This window comes from Stigmatopora argus, chromosome 12 (assembly GCF_051989625.1).
Source record: "Stigmatopora argus isolate UIUO_Sarg chromosome 12, RoL_Sarg_1.0, whole genome shotgun sequence".
NCBI classification, from domain to species: Eukaryota; Metazoa; Chordata; class Actinopteri; order Syngnathiformes; family Syngnathidae; genus Stigmatopora; species Stigmatopora argus.
Window position 1 is genome coordinate 5,332,783 of NC_135398.1, and position 27,282 is coordinate 5,360,064.

The 27,282-nt window shown below is 41.7% G+C and overlaps 4 protein-coding genes across 6 annotated transcripts; 3 read left to right on the forward strand and 1 right to left on the reverse strand.

Annotated features, from left to right (window-relative positions):
* Positions 1-7,505: 7,505 nt before the first annotated feature.
* Positions 7,506-13,042, forward strand: kif2c (kinesin family member 2C). 2 transcript variants are annotated; one of them, XM_077615648.1, is made up of 23 exons: positions 7,506-7,633; positions 7,709-7,779; positions 7,868-7,962; positions 8,491-8,586; positions 8,718-8,769; positions 8,857-8,901; positions 9,223-9,324; positions 9,407-9,517; positions 9,843-9,937; positions 10,022-10,117; positions 10,198-10,252; positions 10,348-10,510; positions 10,637-10,727; positions 10,804-10,867; positions 10,939-11,030; positions 11,184-11,326; positions 11,434-11,647; positions 11,712-11,822; positions 12,237-12,304; positions 12,373-12,451; positions 12,543-12,623; positions 12,690-12,810; positions 12,901-13,042. In XM_077615648.1, exons 2-23 carry the CDS (start codon positions 7,719-7,721, stop codon positions 12,960-12,962), a joined length of 2,097 nt encoding a protein of 698 aa, XP_077471774.1. In that variant the 5' UTR covers positions 7,506-7,633; positions 7,709-7,718; the 3' UTR covers positions 12,963-13,042. The 2 variants fall into 2 exon arrangements, with proteins under 2 accessions (XP_077471774.1, XP_077471775.1); XM_077615649.1 differs by lacking the exon at positions 8,857-8,901.
* A 305-nt stretch (positions 13,043-13,347) lies between these two features.
* On the forward strand, positions 13,348-19,312 carry LOC144085950 (thioredoxin reductase-like selenoprotein T1a). 2 transcript variants are annotated; one of them, XM_077615652.1, is made up of 6 exons: positions 13,348-13,551; positions 14,193-14,303; positions 14,839-14,965; positions 18,011-18,098; positions 18,301-18,467; positions 18,554-19,312. In XM_077615652.1, exons 1-5 carry the CDS (start codon positions 13,412-13,414, stop codon positions 18,423-18,425), a joined length of 591 nt encoding a protein of 196 aa, XP_077471778.1. In that variant the 5' UTR covers positions 13,348-13,411; the 3' UTR covers positions 18,426-18,467; positions 18,554-19,312. The 2 variants fall into 2 exon arrangements, with proteins under 2 accessions (XP_077471778.1, XP_077471777.1); XM_077615651.1 differs by having other exon boundaries at positions 18,301-19,312.
* LOC144085949 (uncharacterized) lies at positions 18,853-23,031 on the reverse strand. Its single transcript, XM_077615650.1, has 8 exons — positions 22,897-23,031; positions 22,365-22,426; positions 22,180-22,281; positions 21,436-21,522; positions 21,103-21,284; positions 20,355-20,519; positions 20,048-20,267; positions 18,853-19,576 (listed from the first exon to the last, which is right to left on the reverse strand). Exons 1-8 carry the CDS (start codon positions 22,952-22,954, stop codon positions 19,331-19,333), a joined length of 1,122 nt encoding a protein of 373 aa, XP_077471776.1. The 5' UTR covers positions 22,955-23,031; the 3' UTR covers positions 18,853-19,330.
* An 861-nt stretch (positions 23,032-23,892) lies between these two features.
* LOC144085843 (uncharacterized) lies at positions 23,893-25,780 on the forward strand. The gene is made up of 4 exons (XM_077615504.1): positions 23,893-24,228; positions 24,306-24,452; positions 24,538-24,659; positions 24,908-25,780. Exons 1-4 carry the CDS (start codon positions 23,970-23,972, stop codon positions 25,778-25,780), a joined length of 1,401 nt encoding a protein of 466 aa, XP_077471630.1. The 5' UTR covers positions 23,893-23,969.
* Positions 25,781-27,282: the final 1,502 nt, after the last annotated feature.

Sequence of the window (27,282 nt, forward strand, 5' to 3'; positions counted from 1 at the left end):
CGCAAGCTCTTTTAATCATCAAAGACGTGAAATCAATACAAACTGAAATCAGCCAAACAAATGTGTTAGCAATCTACATCCAATGTATATATGATGTGTGTGTGTGTGCATGTGTGTGTGTGTGTGGTGTTTGAGGATATACCTTGGCTGCAAGAAGAAGGATGAGGAATCAAGCAATCATGTAGACAAGCAGGAGGGCCTGTGTAGTGTAAACACATTTTAAATAAACAGGAAGCGGCGTAATGCCCTTTTAATTGATTCATTCTGCGCTGGGGTGTTTACAGAATGTTCTAAATATGAGAGGGCCTCCGTGTTTAGAAGCGCTTTGTTTAGTTCAAACCATAACACTCCGAGGGCCAGACCTGACGCTGGATCATTGTGTGAAAGAAAGCCAGGGCGCGAGGGAGCGACCCCACGATGAACGCCCGTCAGAGACGTAATTTAGGATTATCTCTCACACGATGCGCTCGTAATTTAAATCGCGTTCCATATATTGTATAACAGGAGTGAATAGCAGATGTTGATTTTGTATGAAGCAAATTAAATGATAGTGTTTGACAACTTTGTCAAAGTGAGTATGAGAATTTTTCATATTTGTGGCAGGTTATCTTAATATGCCAGGCAGACTGTGATACCCTATTGTGTACTTTTTGTGGGTCTTTAAATGTTATTAAAGTTGAAATTGCAGCTGCGGTGTAATAATGGGTAGGGGGTTTTTGGGGAAAAAAGGAGTGGTGGGAGGGGGTAATTAGACAGACAAGTCTGAAACACACACACAGGGGAGTGAGTGTGGTGGAGGAGAGCAAAGCTAAACACATCCAAGTGGGCTAGTAAAAGCTAATGAAGGCTCAGTGCAAGGCTGGCACATACGCACATTTCATGTGGTGAGGAGGAAGGGGAGGAAGAAGAATGGCTTTGGGAGCAATCGGGCTCACTGGGGTCATTTGGGCAAAACTGCATTGGACACCGACAGTGTATAAATTGGGCCTTTTGTTTTGTCCTCTTTATATTTGATACCCAAACAAAATGATGCAAGCACTCCCACCCTAAACACTGAAGATACTGGATTATGACTGTGTTTGATGACAATTGCTTTGACGTTGTGGCTTCTTTTGTTCTTTTGTTGAGGGAAATTTTCTTTCGGATTGTATTGATGTTGTGGAAGTGAACACACAAGACTCAGCTGCTGTGAGGAATTAACTAGTTTGCTCAACATTCAGTCCAATATGTATTATATGATGATATGTGATTATCCTATGTGAAAGAGTGGACATCTTCCTAGGATGAAAGATAATACAGTAGTTTATACCAATCATGACTCAGTGGTTTGTCGTAAGAGAGCGAGTATGAATGTTTGTTCATTTGTCACCTGGTACTTGTTTGTGTGTGAAGTCAAGGTGCCACTGAATTTGCTGACCTGGCGACCATTCCAGGATTTTGACACTGCCTCTCCCCTATGTTGGAATGTCTGGATTTAACAGTAAACCATGATTTTGCAAAGTGTTGTTGAGATTTGGATCCAATGATTCCTGCTTATGTTGCAATATAACAAACACATTCCCTATTGTTCAGGAAGTATTTGCCTTTTTATCAAACCGTTGTAAATATGGTCTTACTCAGTTTGTAAAACAAGTTAGGCTGTTTTCAAATGTTTCCTGGCTTACAGAAAAGACACAATACAGTAAACACTTTAAGATTAAACAATTTATATTTCCTTGAGGGAAGCCTTGATATGGGTAAATTACCCTTTTTAAGTCTTGTGGGCTTTACTTCATTGTGGTGTAGTAGGGGACTATAAAAACCCAAGATTTAAGTGTAGGTTGACTTTTTGGGGGCCACATGTTGCACCTATCACTATACCAACAAACAGATGGCCTTTTTTGCTGCGGTCACTAATAAAAATAAAGGAGGGAGGAAAAAAGTTACAGCCACGGGTTAAAAGAATTAATTTAAAAAACACACTGACACATTTTAGTACTGTATTTGGTTGTGGTTGCCCTCTTCAAAGTTCCTAGAAAACCTGTTATAACGTTATTTCATGGGGTTTAAATGTAGAAAGAAAAATACAATGACATTGCTCAATATTTTGTGGGATAGGCTCCAACACCCCCCGCGTTTCAGAAAAGGAATGAATGAATTTTAAAGGCAAGAAAATTCTAATATCAGTGCTATTGTTAAAAAGTTATAGACGTAAGGCAGTCAAATACTGAGTAAACAAAAGGCTAATGTGTAATTATCCTTTGTTCCCATTGTAAAGTTCTTTTATTAATGTCATAAATGAATAGTTTGGATTTTAAACTGTTGCTGCCAGAGGAGAGCGAGCGCACAGGCCGTCCCTGTGGTGTTGCGCAGCTGTGTGTGCTACTCTCGCCACACTTTCATTGCTCAGACCGGATAAATAAACAAAATTAGACCCCAAGAAAACGGATCAAATTTACCAGCTGGGCAAACGTACAGTAGGTGGCCGCTGGCGGGCCTGCGGGGCTCCGTGGCCGAGCTCAAAAGGTGAACGGGCTTCTTGTTGAAACGGAGGTGTTTGAAGAGTAAGTTTAGTCTGTATGGCAGCTTTTCTCTAATGATGCTCTTGGAAGCAAAATTTCAGCGGGTGCCGCCAATACTAATGCGCTCTAATGAGAGAAGGTCACAGGCACGCGGCTGTATTTGCTCAGTTCGGCTGCGTGGACACACACTAAGTTCACTCATATTTCAATAAATCAACAAAGACCGTCTATTGGTCCGCATCAATCTAAAAAAACTGGGCGTTTTGGGGAATTGGGAGTACACTTTAGTTCAAATGTGTTTTTATTTTGATTCTTATTTTAGCCGTCTTACTGTTGCTTCACTTCCCCCTGTTGGTGACCCAAAATAGGGTGCTCAGACGATTCGCCGAAAGACGTTTCGCCGACGGACGTTTGGCCGACGGACGTTTGGCCGACGGACAGTTCACGGAACGGACGTTTCGCCGAAGTGTGTGTACAAGTTTTTCAACCTCGGCCCGCGGGCCATATATACGGCCCGGTACAGATAACATTCTTTTAGGAATAACAAGGGCATTTATTCACGGCCAAACACACGCAGGACAGTACGTGACAGAAGAAAAAAAGTAGTTATAACAGTAAGTACTGTAATGAAATTGTAAATCCAGGAATCCTACTCCAGAAAATTTACACAAGCATAGAAAACATTGAGATTAATCTTTGAATTAAGGTTCTCAGAAAATCATTTTGAATATATATTTCCTAAAATAAAGGGAAATTATTTAAATTTAAAATATTTTTCTTATTGGCACACATCACTAGAAGTAAGTGTGTTCCATGGCATTTTCAGGTATTGTTCTCTAAGCCGTCTAATCTGTCTTTTAGTAAGTCTTCTAGTGTTGTTTTTTTTATCAGGGACATGCACGTAGCAAGAGCGTGTGTATGTGTACATATATATGAATATTGAATTAAAAAAAATACAAAATTGGCAGCACATTGTACTACGTACTTGTATTTAGAAATATGTCCAGCGGGGAACAGTACATACCCTTGTTATTCCTAAATGAATGTTATCTGTAACGGGCCGTATATGGCCCGCGGGCCGGGGTTGAAAAAGATGTACACACATGATCCGGGGGCGGGGCGAGCGCTTCGGCGAAACGTCCGTTCTGTGAACTGTCTGTTGGCCAAACGTCCGTCAGTGAAACGTCTTTCGGCGAATCGTCCGGTCACGCCAAAATAGGTTAAAGTGTAATTGTATTTTGTTTGTCAATTTAGGTATGTGTGTGTGCAAATTGCCCAAAAATGGAAAGAAAATTCAACATTTCCAGAAGAAGCTTAATGTCTTTTTCCGCAGGCTTGGAGCTTCTTGGGTGGTTTGTCAGTTTGTCGAGCTCACGTAATGTATGCATGTGTGTTTATTTAGTCTGCAAAGCGGAACAGAGCCATGGCCTCGGCCAATTTTCTTTACATTGACTGGAAGAAAATATGCTTTTCGCAGATGGAAAAAAAAAGTGGGGGAGCAGTCAAACAAATTCGAAGCCAACAGATACAAGTTTTCTCCCTTCCATCACGTCAAAACGCTAACACTTGTGCTGCTTCTTTTCCAATCTTTGCATGGCATTCCTGGTACAATCATTAGCAAGATTGCAACTGAAATCTTGTCAGCGGGAATGCTCCGCCAGGATGGATGTTGCTCGTTCGTCCGTTCGGAAATTCAAACCTGGCGGCTCGTAACCTTTTATTCATCTTTGGGGTTTGAAGCTCGTGATTAGAAACATATGCTGGATGGTTCAAGTGACACTAATTGCGTGCTTACTTGAAGCTCAAATGAAATCCCACCTGACCACTGTGGCAACACTTGGTTAATACGTATGTTAATGAGGCTCCAAGTAGTGTATGGCGAGATTCTATAGGGTTTTTGGAGCATCATTTTGTATAAAGTAGTTCAGCGTTAATGTTCCCAAAAACAACTGAAAATCTAACGCAATTGAAACAATATCTGAAACATTTGGATGGAACTAAACTACCAAAATTGTTAGGGAAAACGACTGGTACGCACTTACACAAACTGTCGAAATGCTCTTAGACTTGCACTACTAAATCGCATAAAAACCCAAAGACTTTTCGACCTTAGTGAGACACTTTAAACCACCTGTGTCAAAGTGGCGGCCCGCGGGCCAAATCTGGCCCGCCGCATCATTTTGTGTGGCCCGGGAAAGTAAATCATGATTGCCACCTTTCTGTTTTAGGATCAAATTAAAATGAAGAGTATAGATGTATATTAAATTTCCTGATTTTCCCCCTTTAAAATCAATAATTGTAATTTTTTAATCCATTTTTTCTTTGTTTTTAGTTCAAAAACGATTTTGTAAAATCTAAAAATATATATATAAAAAAAACTAAAATAAACATTGTTTTAGATCTATAAAAAACTGAATATTCAGGGATTTTAATCCAGTTATTTTAATCCATTTATTTAAAAAAATCTAAATATTATATCTAAAATGGTCCGGCCCACGTGAAATCAAGTTGACGTTAAAGCAGCCCGCGAACCAACCCGAGTCTGACACCCTTGCTTTAAACGTTATCTCTGAAAGGCTCTCACCCAAGACAAAAATGCATTAATACACACCCATCGGTCACAATCTGACCCAAAATTAAGGTAGGACTATTTCAATACATTGCTGCCCCTGACCCCCCAACAACACATTTCATGTTGATTCCATTCAAGCAGAATCACTGCACCGGAAAAACAACATCTTTTAAATGTAGTGTAAAAGGAGCTCCAGATTGCTCTCGTCTTAATTAAGGTAATCTCTGCGGTGATCAAGGATCTCTAAATGATTGTTTCCTTCCTGGAAATCCGGGTATCTGCTAACATTGGCACATGGGTGCCAGATGCATTTTTTTTCCCTAGACCTTTTAAAAACCATCCATCCATGTTCCTTACTCGTTATCCTGTTCAAGGTCAAGTGGTTACCAATCACAAGGGCAGATTTGTGACTTTATGACTGGTCCTGTTTATTGTATACACTATATTGTACAGGTCCCCCAAAAAGGATTGAGTTTTATTCCCACTCAAATATTGAATACATATTCTTGTCTAAGTCTGAGTTCTGTTATTGACAAGTGACCATTCCTGGGTCATGCTGGTCTTGAAAGTTGATAACAATTTAATTTCTGTTAATAAATGCTTATTTGGGCATGTTTTAAGTAAACTCTACCTGCTATTCAATTGAAATAATGATTCAAATGATGTTTTTTCCTGCTAATTTCCTACATTGAAGTGCAGCATTGATGTTATAACACTGAATATCGTTACAGTGGTTTGAAATAATATTGATTACATTTTACTGTAAATTTAATAGATTTTATGTTGTTTTTTTTAATCACAAATTGATACGATTGCTCTTTTTTCATGTCATTTATTTGAATTTATAGGAAACCTTTAAACAACTGTGTCTGTCCAAAAAGCTGAAGACTATTAATGCTCCTGATTGCTTAAACTGTTTGAGGTGTACAGTATGAAACACTGCCTATTGCCTTTGGATTAACACAAAAAAACACTATGGTAGATTATTATTAATGATCATTAAATGTAAAAATTGAAAAAAAAAGTTTTGTGCCTCGCCACTAGTGGAATATTAGTGGATGTGAGCAAGAGGGCCGGGAAGTGATGAAAAAAGAGGGGAGGAGCATGAGAGGAGAGCAGTGAAGGGAGTTGTGGGAGTTGGATGAGAGGGGGGCTTGGTGAGGGGGGGAATGCCACCCACTAAGGCAGTTGTGGAGAGGCTGTGGGGGTTGGGCAGCTCACAGGAAACAGTTGTGGCTCCATCCCAGGCCTCACACCGAGCAGCCCTGGGCCACCCAGTCATCCGCAGGCGAGACCCACCAAATGGTCCGAGCCCACAGAGATCTGTTTATTTTTCATCCTTTACTGAGCGGAGGGAGCCGAGAGTGGGGTTAGGGGGGCCCGCCGAGGTGTTTATTAAACCTTTGATATGTCATATGTTAGCGTCACTTGCGGGAAATGTGTACACGTACCTGCTTGTGTACAGTTTCTAGGGGGTCCGAGTGGGTGTGGACACAAAGGGGTGTTTAGGCTTGGGGGCTGGAGGTAAAGAGGGAAAATGGGAAGCCTTGCACGCGGAAGGCAAGGTTGAGATGAATTATGGGTCATTCTCCAGCTGTCTTTGCTGGCTGATGTCATGGCAGGGGGAGCCACGGAATGCAGTGAGTGAGGGGAGAAAGGGGGGACGTGGATTAATTTAGGATACCTGCATTCTGATTATATGAGGAATGCAAAGTGGCATTGTTATACCATTGGAGAATGATGTACATATTTTTTTTATTTTTATCCCAGTCTATATAAGTACATAATCAGCTCAATGGTTGCAATTGACAGATGATGATCTTGTGACATTGATGATGATGATGAGGGCAACTTAAATTATGAAAAATTATTTTCGAACACGTCAGGTGCAATCACCTTATAATTGTGTTTTACAGTATCATGCCATTCACAGTTGCACTCATTCTTTATGAGTACTATTTTATATGTTACTTTCACCAGATGACAACGAAGGACACAAATGCAGACTCGGAGTTGGCAGGTAAGTTCAGTCCCTTTCATATTCATTCATTCTCCATTCCAGTCATCCTCACAAAGGTTGCGGGGGTGCGGGAGCCAATCCCACCTACTAGGAAAAGCCAACAGAACCAAATCCAGTTTATGGAAATGAAGTATATCCATTCCACACATCTCCTTGATCCAATAATTTCCCCCTATTTGCTTTTTTTCTATATATATATATATATATATATATATATATATATAGAGAGAGAGAGAGAGAGAGAGAGAGAGAGAGAAAATAGGGTGACCTAATAATTGATTTTATTTCAAAATATAAAGAGACTGGAGCTAAAACGAGTTTCTTTTAAATATGTATGACGTTCTAAAAAATACTCTACCAAGCCACAGTGTGGCGCAATTAAAGCACAGTTTGTTTTTTTCTGCATAGTCGGGGAGAAGAAGAAAATAGGCCAATCAGATCGCGATCCAGTTAGTTTAAAATCTGGCCGGTGTTTATGTGGAGTCGAGGCTTGACGTTCAACAAAACTTCTTCCTAAGCGATAAATAAAAATAAATCAAGGTAAGAAATCCTAATAGGAGATGCCTTGGCAACAGATAGGGAACGCAATATTAAACAATAATTGTGCATTTTCAGCGTCGCAAAAATGGAGTCCGAGCTCACAAAACACTTAGTTGGACTGACTGTGCAAATCAATCGCAGCGATGGTGAGTTGCTTTTCTTAGGTCACAATCATGTCGACGTACACGGATTTCACCAAATCGTTTAATTCGATCATTATTATTTTTTAACTAGGCCGTGTTCATGGTGCGATTGTGAAAACGGTCGACGCCGTCAAATCTACGGCGACGGTAGAGTGGGCCGAGGAGTCCACCCACCGAATGAAGGAGGTTTGTCAGTTACTCAGAATTCGTATGAACATCTCAAATCCAAAAGTATATTATCTGTACACTTTTTGGGCGTTTTGGATTGGGTTGACAAAAGTTTCACACTTGAAAGTATGTTTTTGCCACGCTCCAAAAATCAGCACTCCCCAAATGGTGAAAGAGTTTAATTTCAAATATTAACCCTCCAAACGGTACACTATTTAGTATTTTAATAGAATTTGATTTTTTTTTGAATTGGGTTAAAAGCAAAACTGAAATTTCACTGTCAAGTACATGTACATAACTGTTTTTGATAACTTTACACTGATGAAAAGTATATTTTTGAAAATAAAGATGTCATCTATGGTCGATGATACACAACTCTGTCTTCATTTCTAATTTCATGAAGTCATCTTTTAGAGTAAAAACTAGAAAAGAAAAACTGTCTTTCGACAACGCACTAACTTGCAATTTCAAATGTAAGGAGTATACGTTCAAATTTGTGATGTAGTAAAGATGTTCTGTTAAAAATGATTTTGTCTCTTTATCCAGCTGGATATAGACGATATATTTACGCTTAATACAGAGCTGCTGGACCACCTACAATGCACTTTCAAATCTACTCAGCAACCTCAAACTACCGAAAAGGTGACTTTTCTGTTTGCTGTTTCTTCCTCATCATTTTAGGAGCACCTTCCAAATGTTTCAAATTCTTTGGCATTTCTACTATTACAGTTAAACATGACAATAACGACTGCATTCATATTCTCTTTTTGTAGAAGTATCATGGTCGACTGCGCTCATCCAGGATTCCCGGCCCGCCGCCCTCCAGTACGTAAATAAAATTCATTCTTTTTAATTTTTCTGACTTTGTAAAGTAACACTTTTGATAATGAATTGTGTACTTCCTTACAAAAGCCCGGATGCCTTCAGCAGATGACCCTAAAGAAACAGATGTGGAAGGCACTGCAAGCGCTTTACTTCCCTTCCATTTTTAGCAAATCACTTATTCTTTTAATCACACCTGTCTTATTGGGATCAAGGTGAAAGCAAACAAGCTTGCTACTGGAACATCACTTATCACAAATATAGTCACTTGTTTCACTTGTGAATGGATGCAAATCACAGTGGTTACCTGGCAACCGATTTCAACTCACTATTGCAGATTTAAGGGACACCTTGTTTTTTGGTTTTCTGTGTCTCTGACATTTTCTATGACAAGCCCACCAGTGCATCGATATTCTCTTATCAGATGACTTGTGCATTTTTTTTCTTCTTCCTTAGTTGTGGCCCAGTCCAAGTTCAGACTTACGAACCGGTTCAAGGCCCAACCTACTATCCTTGAGCCTTCCGAACTTCCAACTTCAGCAGTCCTCGCAAATTCTGGTTGGTAAAGAGCCCTAGTTCTAAAATGTTCATCAAGCACATTTAATGACCTCAACTCGGTTTTTTTGTTCACCTTGCTTAGGGACTTCCAATAAGCTGCAGAAAAAGACAGGAGAAAAAGCAACTTCTTCTGTGCCCTTTGTTCTGCAGAGTGTTAAAGAAATTGAAGAACCAGTGAAAACAATGACTCGAGGTCAGTTACCACGCTTAAGATGTTGTCATTCTTGCTGTTTTCCAGTTTCTATGGAAAAATATTATTTTATAAAAAAATTGACCATTGAGAAAACTGACGGAGATCGACGAACACATTTTTTGTTGATGATCAAAACTTATAAGGCAAAATGACCATAGATAAATTACAAGTTTAGGTACACTTAAGTGTTGGTTCAGCTGTCAATTTTGGAACATTGGTAAGAGTGGATCATTTTTAAGAAATGCAATAAGAACATTTTGCATAGGTCACCTTTAAATCAGTAAATAGATAATGAGACTTGTTTATTCCCCCCTGGATGCTTTAGGCAGAAGAAAAACTCTGATGCACCCGGAGGTCAGCAGGGCTAACAAAAGGCTGTCTACTGTTGACAAGCCTTCTGAAATGCACAAGAAGGGAAAGGTTAGTGCTAGTCTCTTCATTACTTTTCCCACTCGAACCAAACCCGCCTCGCTCAACCTCACATTTCTGCATATATTCTCAAAGTTCAAAGAGTTGTCGCGGCCCAATCAGAAATTCTACGAAATGATCCAAGACTTCCGAGAAACCATGGAAACGATTCCGTTATCAGCTACTAATGGGGTGCGTCCATCCCCAGTACTATCTTCGGTGAAGGGTTTCTTAACTACGCTTTTATCCTAAAATTCCTTTATATTTTGCAGGTTGAGTCTCACAAAATTTGTGTGGGTGTCCGCAAACGACCCCTAAACAAGACAGGTATGTACAAGTAGTCCTCAAATCACAGTGCTATAATGGAGGACAGCTTTTCTGCCAAGCTCTAAGATGTTTTTTTTCAATGTTAATCTGTTAAGAGACGGCTAGAAAGGAGATCGATGTGATCTCAATTCCCGGGAGAGGCACGCTAGTAGTCCACGAGCCAAAGCAAAAAGTGGATCTAACCAAGTACCTTGACAACCAGAACTTTCAGTTTGACTACTCATTTGATGAAACATCTACCAATGATTTGGTCTACAGGTAATGTCGTCTTTATTGTTAGCAAATCAAAAGCCAATACGGCCTTGGCTGACCTAAATTATAATTTTTTTTCTAGATTTTTACCCAAGCAACAGTGTTTTTGTTTCCAACTTTTGTTTTGTCCAGATTCACAGCAAAGCCTTTGGTGCAAAACATCTTCGAAGGGGGCATGGCCACATGTTTTGCCTACGGGCAAACCGGAAGTGGGAAAACTCATGTAAGTGTCTTCAAGTAAAGCCGGCCGGCCGGGGTTTCCCTCCGACCGTGGCTTGATGTCTTTTCTGCTTGTATAGACGATGGGTGGCGATTTCACAGGCAAGCAGCAAAATTGCGCCAAGGGAATTTACGCCTTAGCAGGTGGGATTGGAGAATGACAAATTTGAGGGTGGCTTTATGCCCATCGCTTCACCGTCTCTCGCTTTTTGCAGCACACGATGTTTTCGCATACCTCAGTCACTGGAAATACGCTGATCTGGATCTTTCCGCCTACGTCAGCTTCTTTGAGATCTACAATGGAAAAGTGAGCTGCCATTTTTGTACATCTTTGTCAATCTCCCACCTCCCTGTATTGTTCATTTGTGTTCACTCTGATTTTTCTTAAATCATATTTTCTGTCCACTCATTTTTTCCCCCTTATCTAAACTTCACGTTTCTCCTCCTTGGCTGTCTGCAGGTGTACGACTTGCTGAATAACAAGGCCATGCTGCGGGTGTTGGAGGATGGACGTCAGGAAGTGCAGGTGGTGGGGTTGGAGGAGGTCCTCGTAGGATCAGCAGACAGGGTTATCAAGATAATACAGCAGGGCAGCGCTTGCAGGTAGCGATTGAAACATTTTGACAGGCGTATTGGACATCTTTTGCCTTCCTTCACTTTCATTCAAATAGTCCAAGCCATTTTCAATTGTGAACGCCTCCCCTATCCAGAACCTTTGGTCAGACCTCAGCCAACGCCAACTCCTCGCGCTCCCACGCCATCCTCCAGATCATCCTCAGACGCAACGACCGCGCCACCACTCTTCACGGCAAGTTTTCCCTGGTCGACCTGGCGGGCAACGAGCGCGGCACGGACGTCAGCACCAACGACCGCGCCACGTTGGTGGAGACGGCGGAGATCAACCGCAGCCTCCTGGCCCTCAAGGTGCGGCATGAACTCGGAAAGCTTGTCCCGTGGCGGTATTTAAAGCTGTTCTCTGCAATTCTAGGAATGCATCCGGTCACTTGGAATGAACAGTGATCACATTCCGTTCAGGATGAGCACTTTAACAAAGGTGCTCCGGGATTCCTTCATCAGGGAGAACTCCAAAACTTGCATGGTATGGTTAATAGACATGTTCTGGGCGTTGACTTTGGCAACTGCTCTATTACAGACAAGGGTTGTACGCCTTTTATGCGACTAAAAACATGGTTATTTTTTTTTAAACGTATTATTATAAACACTGACGCAACCTCCTTAGCAGTAGTTAGTGGTAAAGTGGTAGCCTAAACAATGTGTCAGATTGACACCTTGGTGAATTGTGTAAGAAAGGTTTTTATTTGTTTTTTTTCATTAGATTTTGTGTATTAGGCTATTAAGTATTATTGGTATCGTTAGTCATGCATACGTTCTTGTATCAGTCAGGGTGATGGTAGTGTCAAGTAGCACCTTTTTATTTAGTATTTTAGAAAATATTGACTTGACAAAATGTGTTTATTTTGCTGAATTGCTTCTTCCTGGCTTTCTTCATCAGATTGCCATGGTGTCACCGGGAATGTCATCATGTGAATATACAATGAACACTCTACGTTACGCTGACAGGTATGTTTCAAGTTTGCCGTCTCAAAGATTTGATTTGCTTCCATTGCTGAAATGCGATAACTGCACAGAGTTAAAGAACTGAAAGATAAATCGAAAGCCACCAGAGCGGCAACAGCACAGCAGATGGGAAGCAGCTCTTCAGAGGAGGTCAGCTTGGTGTTTTGTTGTGTTATGATGATGGATGTACTATGAAATTTTCCACTGAAACTCTTTTTGTGGTGTATGTTATGTATTCAAGGACATGGCCGTGGATTCGAGTATTTATGATGCATTAAGCCATGTGACAGACCTGGAGGAAAAAGTCTATGGAGAGCTTCAGGTAGTCCCCACTTGTCTGCATAGTATTTCAACATCTTAAAAGACTTATTGTTTCTGTTTTGTTAAGGACTATTCTCAGAGGATTGGTAACATATGTAAGTCCATGGAGCAAACTTCTTATGACAGTGAGGCAGGACTACCCAATCTCATGGAGTTCTACCAGATTTTGAAGTCGTCAAAGTTACCAGGTCAGTGCGAATAGGTTAAAATTCTCACCTTCCCTAGACTGTTTTTTTTTTAAACCTAACTTCTCTTTGTCACTTCAATTCCATCAACAGATTTAATGCTGGCTTTGGAGTCAGCCATTCTGAAAGAGAAACGGGACAGAATAAATCTCTGAGTCATAAAACAGGCCTTCTGTTTTTATAATACTGTTTTATATGAATTGTGAGCACTAATAAAAGTTATTTTCACCCCTCATGTGGTTGTTATAATTTATTTCTATAGCTCCTCCATTAATACTATTTATTTATTTAATGGATGGATGGATAGATAGATATTCTGATAATTATTTTCATAAGGAGATAAATTCCACACTAAATCCAGCTATAATTGCAAAATTATTTAAAATAAATAAATACATTGTGAGTCGCATTAGTATTTGAATGACAAATCCCCTTCGTACAAGTCACGCTAGGGGGTGCTAAAGGTAAATAGTAATAGTTTGGCAGATGACTTTCGTTGGAGAAGAAGACTTTGTAGCCCAATCCAACCAACGAATTCACCGACTCAGCTGTCACTTATTCGGATATAGTCCAGGGGGAAGCAACGCACCACCCCGGAAAAGAAATGGCGATGAAGTGGCTTCGCTTCTCCGTCTTCGTCGTGGGGATCTTGTCGCTTTGCCTCGCCACGTCCGGGGAAAGCAGCGGTATCAAGAAAATGAAAATGCACTTCGCCGCGGGGCCCTTACTCAAGTTCCAGATCTGGTAAACGAAGCGAAATGTGGCGAGTCATTGCGAGTTAGCACGCCAACGACGGAAGCTAAGGCTAACCATTTGTAAACTCGCGTGTCCAATGGCTTTGTAAAACATCGATCGTCTAGTAAATAATTGAACAAGAAGTTAAAACTTTTAACTCCGTTTTTACCCCGGATCGTTGTCCTGTCAGCTTTTGAAATAGCCATTTTGAAGTATTTTCTCCTCGGTTGACGACTAAGAGGCTACGTTAGTTGGATATTTCTTGTTGTCATCACTCACGCAAGATAACTGATTGGTTTAGTAGTCCAATGTTCGTGAGAAAAGTGTATTATGGCGAGCATAGTAAATCAATCACAATGATTTACAACAACGGACAGACAGTAAGGGTCATTTCTTGCATGTCACCCTGTCCCACAAAACCACATCAAATAGAGATCGATTAGAAAAAATCAATCGCGTCGACCTGTATTGAGACTTTATTCATTACCAGAAGAACAAACACTATTGTCACTAGATGTAAGTAGAATGTCTCAAATGATCTCAAGAGAAGTTAACTTCAAGAGTAAAGTTTACACTGTAGCTTGAAAATGGCAGCCTTGTTGTCTGAAGTTACATACAGTTGGTTAAACCACTTTTTTGTGTGCTTGCAGCATCTCCTGAGGGTACAAGCGGGTGTTTGAGGAGTACACGCAGGCTTTGTACCAGCGGTACCCGGACATCCGCATCGAGGGGGAGAACTACCTTCCCATTCCTGCCTATCGGTAAGGGATTATTCGCTGCCGTCGGGTCACGAACCGTGTGTAAGCTGATTTGTTAAAGTAGTCTGTAAGGATGACCAGCATTGTCTATTGAGGAAAATCTCAAATGTTTATGCATGCTGCTAAAGTGTGAAGACAATTTGAGTCGCATCAACAAGTGCCTATTCATTGGTTATGTCCATCTCGAAAAAATATATCAAAATCGACCATTCTTGTAATTTTTCCAATTCCATTTGTCTTCATACATGTCTGTTTTGAAACGCATCCCTCTTAAATATTTGCTTTGTAATTGTCAGCAAACTTCTAAAGAGAGACTAGTTTTGGGCCATAGCGAGCAAAAAAAATCAATTTCTGTTGGGCTTGCATATATCATTTTCATAGTGTTTGCTAACTGTAATAAAGGCCAATAATTTAATCATGTTGGTTATCTCGCTTTAATGGTTACAGCCCATGTGTGTTTAGTTATCCAAAGGATCTAAACCAGATAACACATGGCTGCTTTTAAAAGCTGGTGTTTTGATTTTTGTCCCCCCCCCAGGCTCTTTGCTTCCTTCCTGTCTGTCTTCAAACTGCTAGTGATCGGGATGATCATCATTGGCAAGGATCCGTTTGCTCTCTTTGGCGTACAAGCACCAGGGTTCTGGGAGTGGGGCCAGGGAAATAAGGTACACTTGAATGTAAAAAAAAAACAAAACTGTTCGTTGTGGGTGCGGATGGATGTACTTGTCTGTTTTGGAGACTTTATTCAGGTGCTATAGATCCTCTAGAGCAGGGGTCTCGAACTCAATTTACCTGGGGGCCGCTAGAGGCCGAGTCTGGGTGAGACTGGGCCGCATCAGGATTTCCACAAGAAAAGCACTGATAAAACTTTCCAACGTTATCAAATATCTTTATTTTTTAACAAAAAATAATGAATTAAATAAATTAACTTAAAGATGAATAAAAAATAAATCAATCAGTAATATAAAACCAAATAATACTAATGAGCATACAGTAGATATACACTGGCTGGCTAAGTAGAGAAAATGAATTATTTTTATTCCGTTTCAAATGTCTGTATTAACAGCTCTTTAACCTTTAACTTTCTGAACTTGAATGGAACATTGAACATGAAATATTCTGAACACGGCTTCTTTTGCCTACTCCTTGCTGCTAGAGACCTGGCAGCGCTTCTTCTCACATAGTCACATTTGGCTTGAGGGAGGAAGCAGTGGAGACCCTCAGTAGAGCTTGAAGATGCTCATCAGTAAGTCTGGACCTGTACTTGGACTTATTGAAGTTCAAGGTGGAGAAGAGCTTCTCACACAAGTATGTGCTCCCAAAAAGGCACATGGTCCGCTTGAACCTTCGGGAAAGTTCAGGGAAGCTGGGGGTCAACTCTCTCAAAAATTGCCCAAGCTTGTCTGCTTCTCCACTCACCTCCCTGAACTTGGCTTTGAGTGCAGAGTTGCACTGCAGGTCAATGAGCTCCATTTGAAGCTCAGGAGGGGCATCTTGCACATCAAAGGAGAAGGGGTCCGCAAAAATTTGAAATGTGGCTTTGTGTGTCTTGGAGTCTGCAAATCTGTGATCAAATTCCTCCTGTAGCTTCGAAATGGCCTCAACATACTTCTCACCACTGAATGGTGTGCCTGCATCCACGAGAGCCTTGCATGCTGGGAAATGGCAAAGGTTTGTCTGAGAGAGCTGGGCTTTCCATAACACAAGTTTAGTGCAGAATGCTCTCACGTTGTCATAGGCAGCACTGACAAGTTGCCCCTGGCCTTGTAACTTCTTGTTCAGTACATTAAGCTCATGTGTGATATCAACAAGAAAAGCCAAGTCCATGAGCCATTTGGGATCACTTAGCACAGGATCAATCAACTCACAAACGGCGTAGCTAGCTTTGACTGCTGCATTACTGTCTTTGGTAGCCTTCTTGAAGAGATCCTGTTGCCTCAGAAGACGTGTTTTAAGACTGGCAACCTGGTTGGCTCTCTCATCTCCCTGGTATTTTTCGTACTCCTCAGCATGTCTCATAGTACAATTACGTTTCAAATTGTATTCCTTGTGCACCGCAACTTTTTCAGTGTAAATGAGACACGTCGGGGTGCCCCTGTGTTCAACAAAGAAATATTGCACTCCCCACTTTTCTTGAAACTGTCTGTGCTCATCACCGACCTTTCTCTTCACGGCAGGCTTTGAAAGAGACATCTCTGGGGCTCTGTAATATGTTTTTCCACTTGGAATGAGTCTCGGGTTGATCTTTCACATTCAGTCGCACGGGTTTGTGGCGCATGTGCACTTTCGCTCTCCGTTTCAATCGCGGAGATGGCTACAGACACTGACACAGGCTGGATCACGGATCATAGCGCCTCATTCAGTTCTATGCTGAGAGCAGCGGAGGAGTGTGCGCGCCGAGCGGAGGGATCGGCCTCACGGCTTCTCCTCCGCCCAGCTGATTGGAGGAATGAATGAGTGAGTGAGCGAGGCACTGGACAGCCCGGCCGATGTCCCGCCCTCCAGAGCCGTATACCTCACCGTGATTGGTTCATTCAGCTCCGAACCAAAGTTCCCTCTAATTTTTTGTTGGTCTGAGCAGAAAGACAACCTCCCTGAGCGCACTGAGTACCAGTGTGAGCGACATCATCGGTACTCGGATGATTCGCCTAAAGACGTTTCGCCGACGGACGTTTGACAGACGGGCAGGTCGCCGAATGGACGTTCCACCGAACGTTCATTCGGCCGAACGGAGGTTTCGCCGAAACGGGATTCGAACGCTCGCCCCGCCGGATCGTGTGTGTACAAGTTTTTCAACCTCGGCCCGCGGGCCATATACGGCCCGTTAGGATTTTTAATCCGGCCCGCCGCCGGTGTTGTCCAAATTATAGTAAAAATCAATGTTCGTCTACCATCAATGGCAGTCCGGGAATAAGCACTCTTGGGCAGGCAGATGTAGCAGAACCGAGCCGTAAAATGACAGCAATCGGGTCAAATCCATCCTAAAACAGCATTTAATGATTAAATACAAATACTGGATGATATCGCGATGGAGGCAAAAAAACGTCTATAGACGTCCATTCGCCAAACGGCTCAAAATGCTCTCAAATTCGGTCAAATCCAGCTGAAAACAGCGTTTAATGATTAAATACAAATACTAGTATTTGTATTTAATCATTAAACTAACAAACACTAGTACGACCTGTCCGTCTGTCAAACGTCCGTCGGCGAAACGTCTTTAGGCGAATCATCCGGTCACGACATCATCATTGCTCGCTATCGGCACACCTGCCACAAGCAGGTGCATGTCAATGTTCCCTCTAATTTTTCATGTAAAACATGCTGTAAAACAAGAAAAACATGAGTGGACAGAGCTACTGCCACTGGCTGCCACTTAAACGGCGCCATCATGGGGAAAGGGGTAAAAAAAAAAAAAAATTAAAAAAAAAAAATCGATCTTTCATATTAAGACGGGGGCCGCAAATTATCGTCCCGCGGGCCGCAGTTGGCCCGCGGGCCGCATGTTTGAGACCCCTGCTCTAGAGTGTTAACTCAAGAACATGTTGCAATGTAGGTGTCAATCCCCTTGGGATTCAATTAGCCTGTCTGTTATGTTTGCCGCTGATTTGTTGTCATGGCTCGCATTTGTGTGAATGGCTCAGAATGATCGGCAGGTGTTGTGTTAAAGGAGCCTTCTGCTAAAACGGTTGTTTTTCCAAAATGGCTTTCAGATATATGCGTGCATGATGGTGTTCTTTCTCAGCAACATGATTGAGAACCAGTTGATGTCCACGGGAGCATTTGAAATTACATTAAATGGTGAGTTCATTTGGACTTTTGTTACCATGTGGAAGCGCTCAGCAAAACATAAAAAACAGCTATATGTTTCTTGGTTGATTATAAAGGGAAAAAACTTGAATCAGACTTACACTAATCGCAGATATGTGAGGACAACGGAATAATTTGTAGACTGGTCGATATGCTTGTATAATATTTGATAGCCCCATTTCCCTGTGTGCAGATGTGCCAGTGTGGTCCAAACTGGAGTCGGGGCATCTGCCTTCCATGCAACAGCTAGTGCAGATCCTGGACAATGAAATGAAGATGAACGTTCATATGAACACAAAGCCGCTCCACCACCCCTAACAGCCTTTCTCACTGTGCGGCCGCAGCCGAAAGACCCATCGTGTAAGATCACTAGCAGTTTATTTTTCTTTTTTTTTAGCCTTTTAGTACAGTTTCTCTTTCGCCTCACCCGCTGTTCTCCCGCCCAGGTTCGAGGGGGTCCTCTCGCGGGGCGGTGACGTGATGTTTATGAAGGTCTGCGCCGAAAGCAGGGCCACTGCTAGCGCAGACTTGATGCTCCCCACATCTTTCGTCACCAAGCCCCTCGGGCATGACCCGCCCCTTTACGCGAGAGTGGGCTTGATGGCAACACTGCCAGCCAATCAAATCATTTTCTTGTACTATCACTCCTGTCTCATAAAACCAGACATTAAATGAAAAGATTTATGTGGTTGCTTTTACAGTAGTCTTGAATGGAAAATAAAGTCATTTGTACCAATGAGCCAAACACAGGGACTTTAGAAAATTCACGGTTCTGTTTATTAGCGGACATGTTTTCATATAGAATGCATATGTGAAACATCAAAAATTAGTGCTCATTCCACATTTTCCCAAAATTGAATAAGTGGAAAAAAACTGGCCATCATGTCTTTGTATTTCATGTGCATTGTGCACAAATCCTGGACACTTCTTTCAATATTTTGGATTCTGTATGTAAATGTTTCATGGCCACATGTACACTGTCAAAAAAATAAATAATTCTATGTACATGCTGACTTTCTAAACCTGTGAGGATTACTAAAAGGTTATTCTTGTCCAAGTAGCTAAACTCTGTCGTAAAGCAACTCTTGTCATGCTGTTGTCAAACTAATATTGACAGATTGTTTTTGCTATAATTTGAGTAATTTTTTATATTTGCTTAACTTAGAATGAATTGATATGATGAATAAAAATCTATTGTAACTATGGAGCAGCGAGGGTCTTTCTTATTCGAGACACTCTTGCAGGCAGCCCCTGATGAATGCACGTTCACGTTGGCTCATCAGGACGTTGTTGCTGACATCCAGGAGTTTTTTGCCAAAGACGCGGATGCTCCTCTGGTGCAGCGGCGTCAGAAGCGACCAGTTCAGATGTTGGATGGACAAGTGGATCTTCACCCGGGCGGCCAGCACAAAAAGCTCGTCCTTCAATAGCGATACTCCGCCGGTAGGCATCTCTTTTGTGCATTTACACTGCAAGTAAGGTGCATTACTTTTCAATCCATGTTTACATAATATGCAGTTTTTTAAAATAACCAAATCTATAAATTTTCCATAGTAATTATCCTCCATGGGACTGCAACATAACTCAAGAAAAAAATAAAAGATTAGCAAATTTGCTAGGGGTGTTTGTAATACAAAACTGAAAAGGGCCTTGAATTTCAGGGTCAAAAGGTCAAAGTTCATAATGGTGAATAAAATTCAGGATTACTTGATAACATGTGGGGCTTTTTAAACTCAAATGTGCAGGATTGCAGATATGCTTGCAAGAAAAAGATGACATTTTGCAGTATAAAGGCAACTGTGGAGTCCAATGCATTGAATTTGGCTGCATAGGTAGAATAAAAATTCACAATGTAAACTACTCCTGTCCGAGATGATAAAAGCTATGGAAAATTGTTGTTGAAACGCTGGGATGCAAATAACTTTAAAACAAAGTATTACCTGAGCACTGCAACTACCTACACTGCACCGTGCTTGTTGACCATTTGCCAGGAAGGAGATAAAAATCTGATCCTTCCCCAGGACGCGCACCCCAACGTTTTTATTCAGTGACAGGAAGAGAGGAGGCAGGTGAGGCGGAGGAAGCGTTTTCCAACTCCAGCGTCGAACCCTGGCACCCGTCTCATCCAAACATTGACCACCGACGCTATTTAGATTCAACCTAAATCAATTGGAAAAGCAATACTGCAGATCGATTCCAGGCTCAGAGCAAAATTGATGACAATATTTCCTTCTACCCTCTGTTTACCATATGTTTCCATTGGTGTGATAACATGTAACCATGCCATTGGACTGGAAGATGCCTCGAATGGCTCTTTGGGGCGGTTTATTTTGGTTGTTGTCATACACCAGGCAAATCCTTTCTTTATCTTTGGTGACGATAAAGAGCACAGCCAAGCGGTCTCCCGGGTAACTGTTGGAAATGACAAGGACGATGTACAAAAATCATAGATTCGAGAGATGTCATTTTGTAGTGAGTGCGTGCCTACAAGAGCTGAGCAGAGCCATCCGGGAACATGTTAAGAAAGGGCTTGCCGTCCGTGTAAAACTTTTGTTGAAATTCCCCTTCCTGTCAAATACGGAAAATGGTTAGAATGAGTAAGGTGTATGATAATATGAGTAGGAACCAGAGTGAGTCTTTCCTTATGATGACAAATTCCAAACAGAGGCGGTTTGTGGTCGCAAATGTTTGCTTGAAAATCTTCCTCGTTTGTGATTTGCACAACATTCTCAGCAATATTCATAAGCATCCAGCCTCCCTCTTCTGCGCAACCACCCAGCCGGAAGCTGAGGATCTTGACTTCCGAGGCTGTGGGCCGATACATAATCATCAATAATTCCATCAACGAAGCAGACAACCGATTAAATTCTGTACTCACTGGCTTCTGCCTTTTGCGAGGCATCATCATCTCTCTTTAAGCCTGCCAGTTCCCTGACATAATATTGCTCATGTGAGACTCTCGATAGTTGTTTTCCCCCCAATTTTTAACACTTACATCAATCCGCGTGAGAGGTCAGTAATATTTTTGGCATTCCTCTTCTCCCTGTCGTTGAGCAGCGCGGCTGTCAGATCGGTGGGTTTGCCGTGGCCTTCTTCCTCTTCATCTACAGAAGGCCTTTTCCTCAGCAAGGCCATGCATAACATCTTGTGCTGGGCACAACAGAACTCCGGCACCGCCTGAGGGCAAAACAAAGGATTCCCCCCACCAGAGCAGTCATTAATAATACCATTCTGCTTTGTTCATTGGCAGAACAAATGTGAACAGGCCCCCCTAGAGTCTGGGGCCCGGGTACACCCCGTCTAAAGTCCGCTCCTGGCTGTGTCTCACCTCCAGCTCGTCTTCCCATCTCCAATCCAGCGCAGGCATTGCTTTCCGGTGGCAGTATTCGCATATTGATGGGCATTCAAACGAAGGCTGAAATAAAAGTAGAAAAAAGATCCACTTAGGACAGGGTACTCGGTCGTTTGGTCGCCGGTCTTTTGGTCGCCCGGAAGGTTATTGATAATTACCATTTAAATCGTTGCTCAAATTCCCGAAATACAAACAGCGAATTATTATTTAGTCATACTTAATGCCCTATTAATTATTAGGCTAAAGAAAAGCTCCAAATTTCCCGTACTTTTATTGTGTTTTGTTGGAGAACTTGTTAAGACCCTGACTGAGGTATCTTCTTAAAGGGACAACGCATGTACATACAAACTCATACACTCACATGTCGGCTCAGTGAAACTGCTCATGGCCATTGTTGGCTTTTATTGATGCGTAGACCGTGTTGTTTTACCTTGTTTTGTCGCCGGTCTTTTGGTCGCCGGTCTTTTGGTCGCCCGTTGTTTGGGTCTGGGTGACCAAAAGACCGCAATCAAAAGTCCGGCGACCAAACAACCGCACACGTAGGACAGGGGCGTCAAACTCAGTTTGGTTCACGACCACATTTGTGCCAACTCGACGTCATGTGAGCCAGACGGGCGTACGTTTGACCTCCCTGACTGAGGAAGTAGAAATGTATCATTCTGATGACATTTCCTGTTTCATGTAAGGAAGTTGGGCCATACTCATCAATCTATTTCCTACCTCTGAATCCGCTGATGTGATGTCCAGTCGGGGGTTGTCGGATTCGCGGTGGTAGCTCAGGACTCCTGCTCTGATGCAGTTGGTGGGGGGGTCACAGAAACCCTAATGAGAACATGTCCTCTGATTAAGGCCAGAAACTAAGAATAATTCAATATGCTGGCGGATGGTGGTAGATTTCCACTCACATAGTTGTTCAGGTCAAGGAGGAGCGCTTGGATATCATGTTCTAACTGGGCAACACCATTTTCTATGAGCAAACAGATTCATTTTTAGTGTGGAATGAAATATCCTATCAGTTTGGACACTACCACATCTGTCATATCATGTCAATCTTAACTACACTGGGCATGATAGGGCAAGTGCTATGGAAAAAAGACCATTCAGATTTTTTTTTAAACATGCATATAAAAAAAAACTTAAAACATGGTTGTGAATACAGCCACATTCCCAGTTTTGAGAGGGTTTGCATACTTGTGCAACCACAAAGTCGGATCTCAGATGCTTGAAAGATACCTTTTTTTGCATTACGAGAACTGGCATTCAAATAGACATGTATTCCTGGTTATTTGTTTTTGTGTGTCCTGCACAAATCCTCAATAAACTAGCAATTCATCAGTCATGGTAAGTCTTAGAACCTTTTGGGAACAACGTGAAACATGCAAAAGACCAAAAAAAAAATGAAAAATGAGTGCATATACAATGTGCAAGTCAACTCACCCATGTTTTGGCACGCATGCAAAAATGCTTCATACTCACTATTGTTGTGAGTAACCATGGAGATGAACTACAAGTGGTTGTTATGTGTAACCATAACAACCATACTCTGTTATGATACTATTTGGTCAAATAGATCTGTTTTCCATGTCTCCCTCCAACAACCCACCTGAATCAAATAATCGGGTTCAGTATGAAGCTTCTGATGAGTTAATCATTTGATTCAGGTGTGCTAGAGGAGGGAGATATGGAAACCAGACTGGATAGGGGCTCTCGAGGACTGGATTTGGCCACCCCTGACTTAGATTAATGATCACACACACACACTTGTCAGTTCATCTTCATGTGTTATACAACGTCACCCAGTAGATGGTGGCAATGTGCATACTAGCATGGTGATTAAATATTTCTTACTAAATATAAATTATTTATATTTAGTAAGAAATATTTGTAGCCTGCCAAAAAAAGTTTGTCTGAACTTGCATGACTGAAATGGTAATATTTAAAATATCACCATTTCAGTCATGCAAGTTCAGACAAACTTTTTTTGGGGCAGGCTAGAAAGGAACATAACTCCAATAATTTGATGAAGTCTAACATTTAGAGTGTGGTAACTCTATTTTAGATAAAATAATTAAGATGCGCATGTGATGTCAAATATGTCTATCATAAAACATTTAGTCTTAACAAACCTTGTGATTGGGACTTATTTTTAAACTCAACTTTATATTTCATTAAATCTTAAAAGCACAAAAAATCCTGAAATTCTTCATCACTCTTTAAAATTATTTTTTAGTGTATCTGTTTTTCAATATTTATCTATTTAAAGTTTTAGTATTCATTTATTTTATGTGAACAAAAAATATTATAAATATACATATATTTTTTGACTAACATTACTCCCCTCTAAAACTCCATCCAGGTGTATTCAATCTTTCTACATTCAATTACCACCGTCCATTTTGGCTTCTGATTGGTTGCTCCAGGCGCTGACCAGGAAGTGGCACTCACCTCAAAAGTGCCGCTCAAATGCAAGTGTTGTCTCATCGCACGGGTGTCTCACGTAAAGCTACGAGATGCATCAAAACAAGAGCGTGAGGGTTGTATTTTTCCAGGTCACCTCAGTGCTGATTGTAGTGTGTCTTTTGGCACAAAAGGCTGACTCTTCTCGCTTAAAGAAATCAGACAGAAGAAAATATGCACCTGAGGGATTTCGACGGGGTAAGATTGTGTTTGGGGAGGTTCTACATGGGGATCCTCCATTGTTGGAAGAAAACCCCAAGAAGACCAATGTTTCTGTCAAGGATGAGGCTGCTTATCAAGCAGATTCTGCTGGTAGGAAAGTGACCATTTCAAATTGCACTATTTTCAAACTGAACTGAGTTGCTCTTGTCATTTAAATTTGTGTTTAGGTGAATGGGGTGTAAACCCAATGCCAGCGCTGCCACCCACATCTCAAGAAGCCGCATGGAGACGCTTGACATCCCTGCACTGTGGAGATCACCACATGAAGCTCAGTGTGAAGACACCATGGCTCTCCCAGATGACAGTACAACAGGGTGATTTATTTATTTTATTAAGTTGTGTTACAGGGTGTGTTGGTGGTAAAAATTAAATTGCATTTGCGGTCCCCTTTTCACACAGCTCCAAATGGGCCTCAATTGCCGCTGCCGCTTGTGCCTTTAAATTGTGGTTACATTGTGCATCGAAATTCCTTCGGATTCCTCATCTATGTTCCTTATGGTGGTTGTTACATGCTTCAACAGGTACTGGTTGCAAAAACAAATGTATTAATTGAAAATGTTTCTTAGATGGTGACAAATTTTGAAATCTTGAGTCAAAAAAAGACATTTGACTCAACTTTATGCTCATAATGGCTTGAAACATGCATGCACATTTTTACTACCACTTCTGCAATTATTTCCTCAATGTTTTTACTCCTCAGTCTTGATACTCCTCTGTAGGTAAGCAGTATCCTTGCATGTAATCCTGTCTTCCATTTATTTCACTACAGGCCGGAAGCTACGTTCTTCCAATGCATTGGCAGGGAATTCCCATCTTACTCATGTGCACCAAACATTCTCCGACTGACGCCCCGAAGACTGGAGCCCCAGCTAATCCAGGTGTAACCAAGGGGCCAGATATGGGCCAGGTCCCCAAGGTGCCACTTGTACCCAGAGGTCCAGTCCCCCCTATAAGCATCTGGTCCCCAAATGCCCCTCATGGCCAGTCCCAACCCCCCTCCAGGCCTAGGTCCCACTTTCCTCACCCTCTGCCTCATGTCCCCAGGTGGCCTTTGGTTCACAATTGGCCCCATGTCGCCCACCCTGGACTTCAGAAGCCCCCGTTGCCCAGGGACCCCATGTACCATTACAAGATGCCTTCACCTCAGAACCCGTATGTGTCCAGTTACCCTGTCATGCCACACATGCCACACATGCCACACATGCCACACATGCCACACATGCCACACATGCCACACATGCCACACATGCCACACATGCCACACATGCCACACATGCCACACATGCCACACATGCCACACATGCCACACATGCCACGGCCATATCAGGTTCCCAATGGAATGACCCATTATCCCTTCTACAACCCAAGCCTCTGGCAATACCCAGAATATAAACCACGATCTGGGAACTCCAAGCAAAGCAATCCTGCTAAATTAGCTACTCTCTTAAAACTTCCCCAAGTACCTCAGACTACTAGTCCCCCAGTGGAGAGGGCTGTACCTACACGAACCACCACAGCAGTGCCAATGACGGAGACCACTATGTTACCATACAATCCATTGTTCCCGTATCCTCCTGAACTTATGCACTATATCTCTTATGAAGACTTGCTTGCTGCAATGTATGCCAATCAGCAAAAATAGCTCAAATAAATTTTCTCAGAATGTAAACCATTTTTTGTCATTTCTTTACTGTCAACTTTGTAGATATTTGAATGACTTCAGAAAAGGGAACCATTTGCTTCATGTTACCTTAGTGTTTCAAGTCTGAAATGGTTTTGAGTATACTTTGTTCTGGCTGGATTGGCCTACATCAGCAAAATTTGTACAGGTAAAGAATTCAAAACGATGGGGGAAAAGGTAATTTGACTCTGCTCACCCAATAAACCCTATTTTTTCTGCAAATACTGTTTAGTAAATGTCCAATTTGAATGTGACCCACTTTAATAGCTAAGAGCATTAGGAGGTACATTGGTAAGGATTGCTTAATGTGCTGGCCCCACATCTCTTAGATTGAGGGTTCAATCCCAGGTCAGGACCTTCATGTAGGGAGTTTGCATGTTTTTTTTGTGGGTTTTCTCTGGTCACTCCAGTTTTTTTCCCACATCCCAAAATCATGCAGTGTTTGCTGGTTGAACACAAATGCCCCTTCATTATGCCTGTGACCCTTGTGAGGATGAGTAGTACAGAAAATGAATGAAAAAGATTAGCTAGTGAATATGTACTGGGTTTATTTTAAACAATCCCCTCTTCTGTAAACCAGATTTCTAAATGCCTCTAAAGTCCGGGTGATTTTTTTGTGATCATCTAAGCAAAGAAAGTATTCATCACCAGTCTGCTCATAAAATGTAATGGCGTAGCTAATATTCATAAATATACCAGTTTAATTTTTACAGTGGCACATCCTGTGCCATTTCCCATGCAATACCTGGTTGTAGTATTTAAGGAGAATTTCCTAAAAATCATGATCTGGTGTGAACAGTATGAGTATGGTAATATCATGACCTAATTTAGCATTTTTTTGTCTGATCAAAATATTAGTAAAACTATAGAGATATGTTTTCATAGCATAAAAACTCATTAATAACAGCATGTTGTTAAAAACTGTTTTTCTTCCCATGTAGATGAGTCACAATTTATTATGAGCAGTTCCACTTTCTCAATTGAAAGTTAAAAATGGACTCTTATGAGCCAAGAAAGATGACCAATGAGATTGTAGTCCTTAATGAGCTCACCTGTTCTACTCGTAAGGAGCACAGGTGTGAGCTAGAACTTGACAACTTTTTCTCTTAAGAGATGACTGTCAGCCAGGTTGGCTCATAGTTGGGCATTTCCACCACTTGTGATTGGTGAGCGAGTGTCACCAAGGATGATGGCAGAAGCTTTACGACCACATGCCTCATGTCGTGGAGTTGTAGTTGTCTTGCTTCTGTGCTCCCTCGTTCTGGGTGTCAGCTCTTTTCCACAAAAGGCAATCGGTAAAATCTCATCATGGAATTTGGCCCTCGATGAGCTCGGAATGAGGCCGGGTAAGATTCTCTTCAATGGGAAAGAACTCGACCCCCACCTAAGCTCGTCCTTCTCGGAGTCTGATGTGTCTGGTAAGACCCCTCCTAATGTTAACCTAATGTCTTAACTCGGAGGAA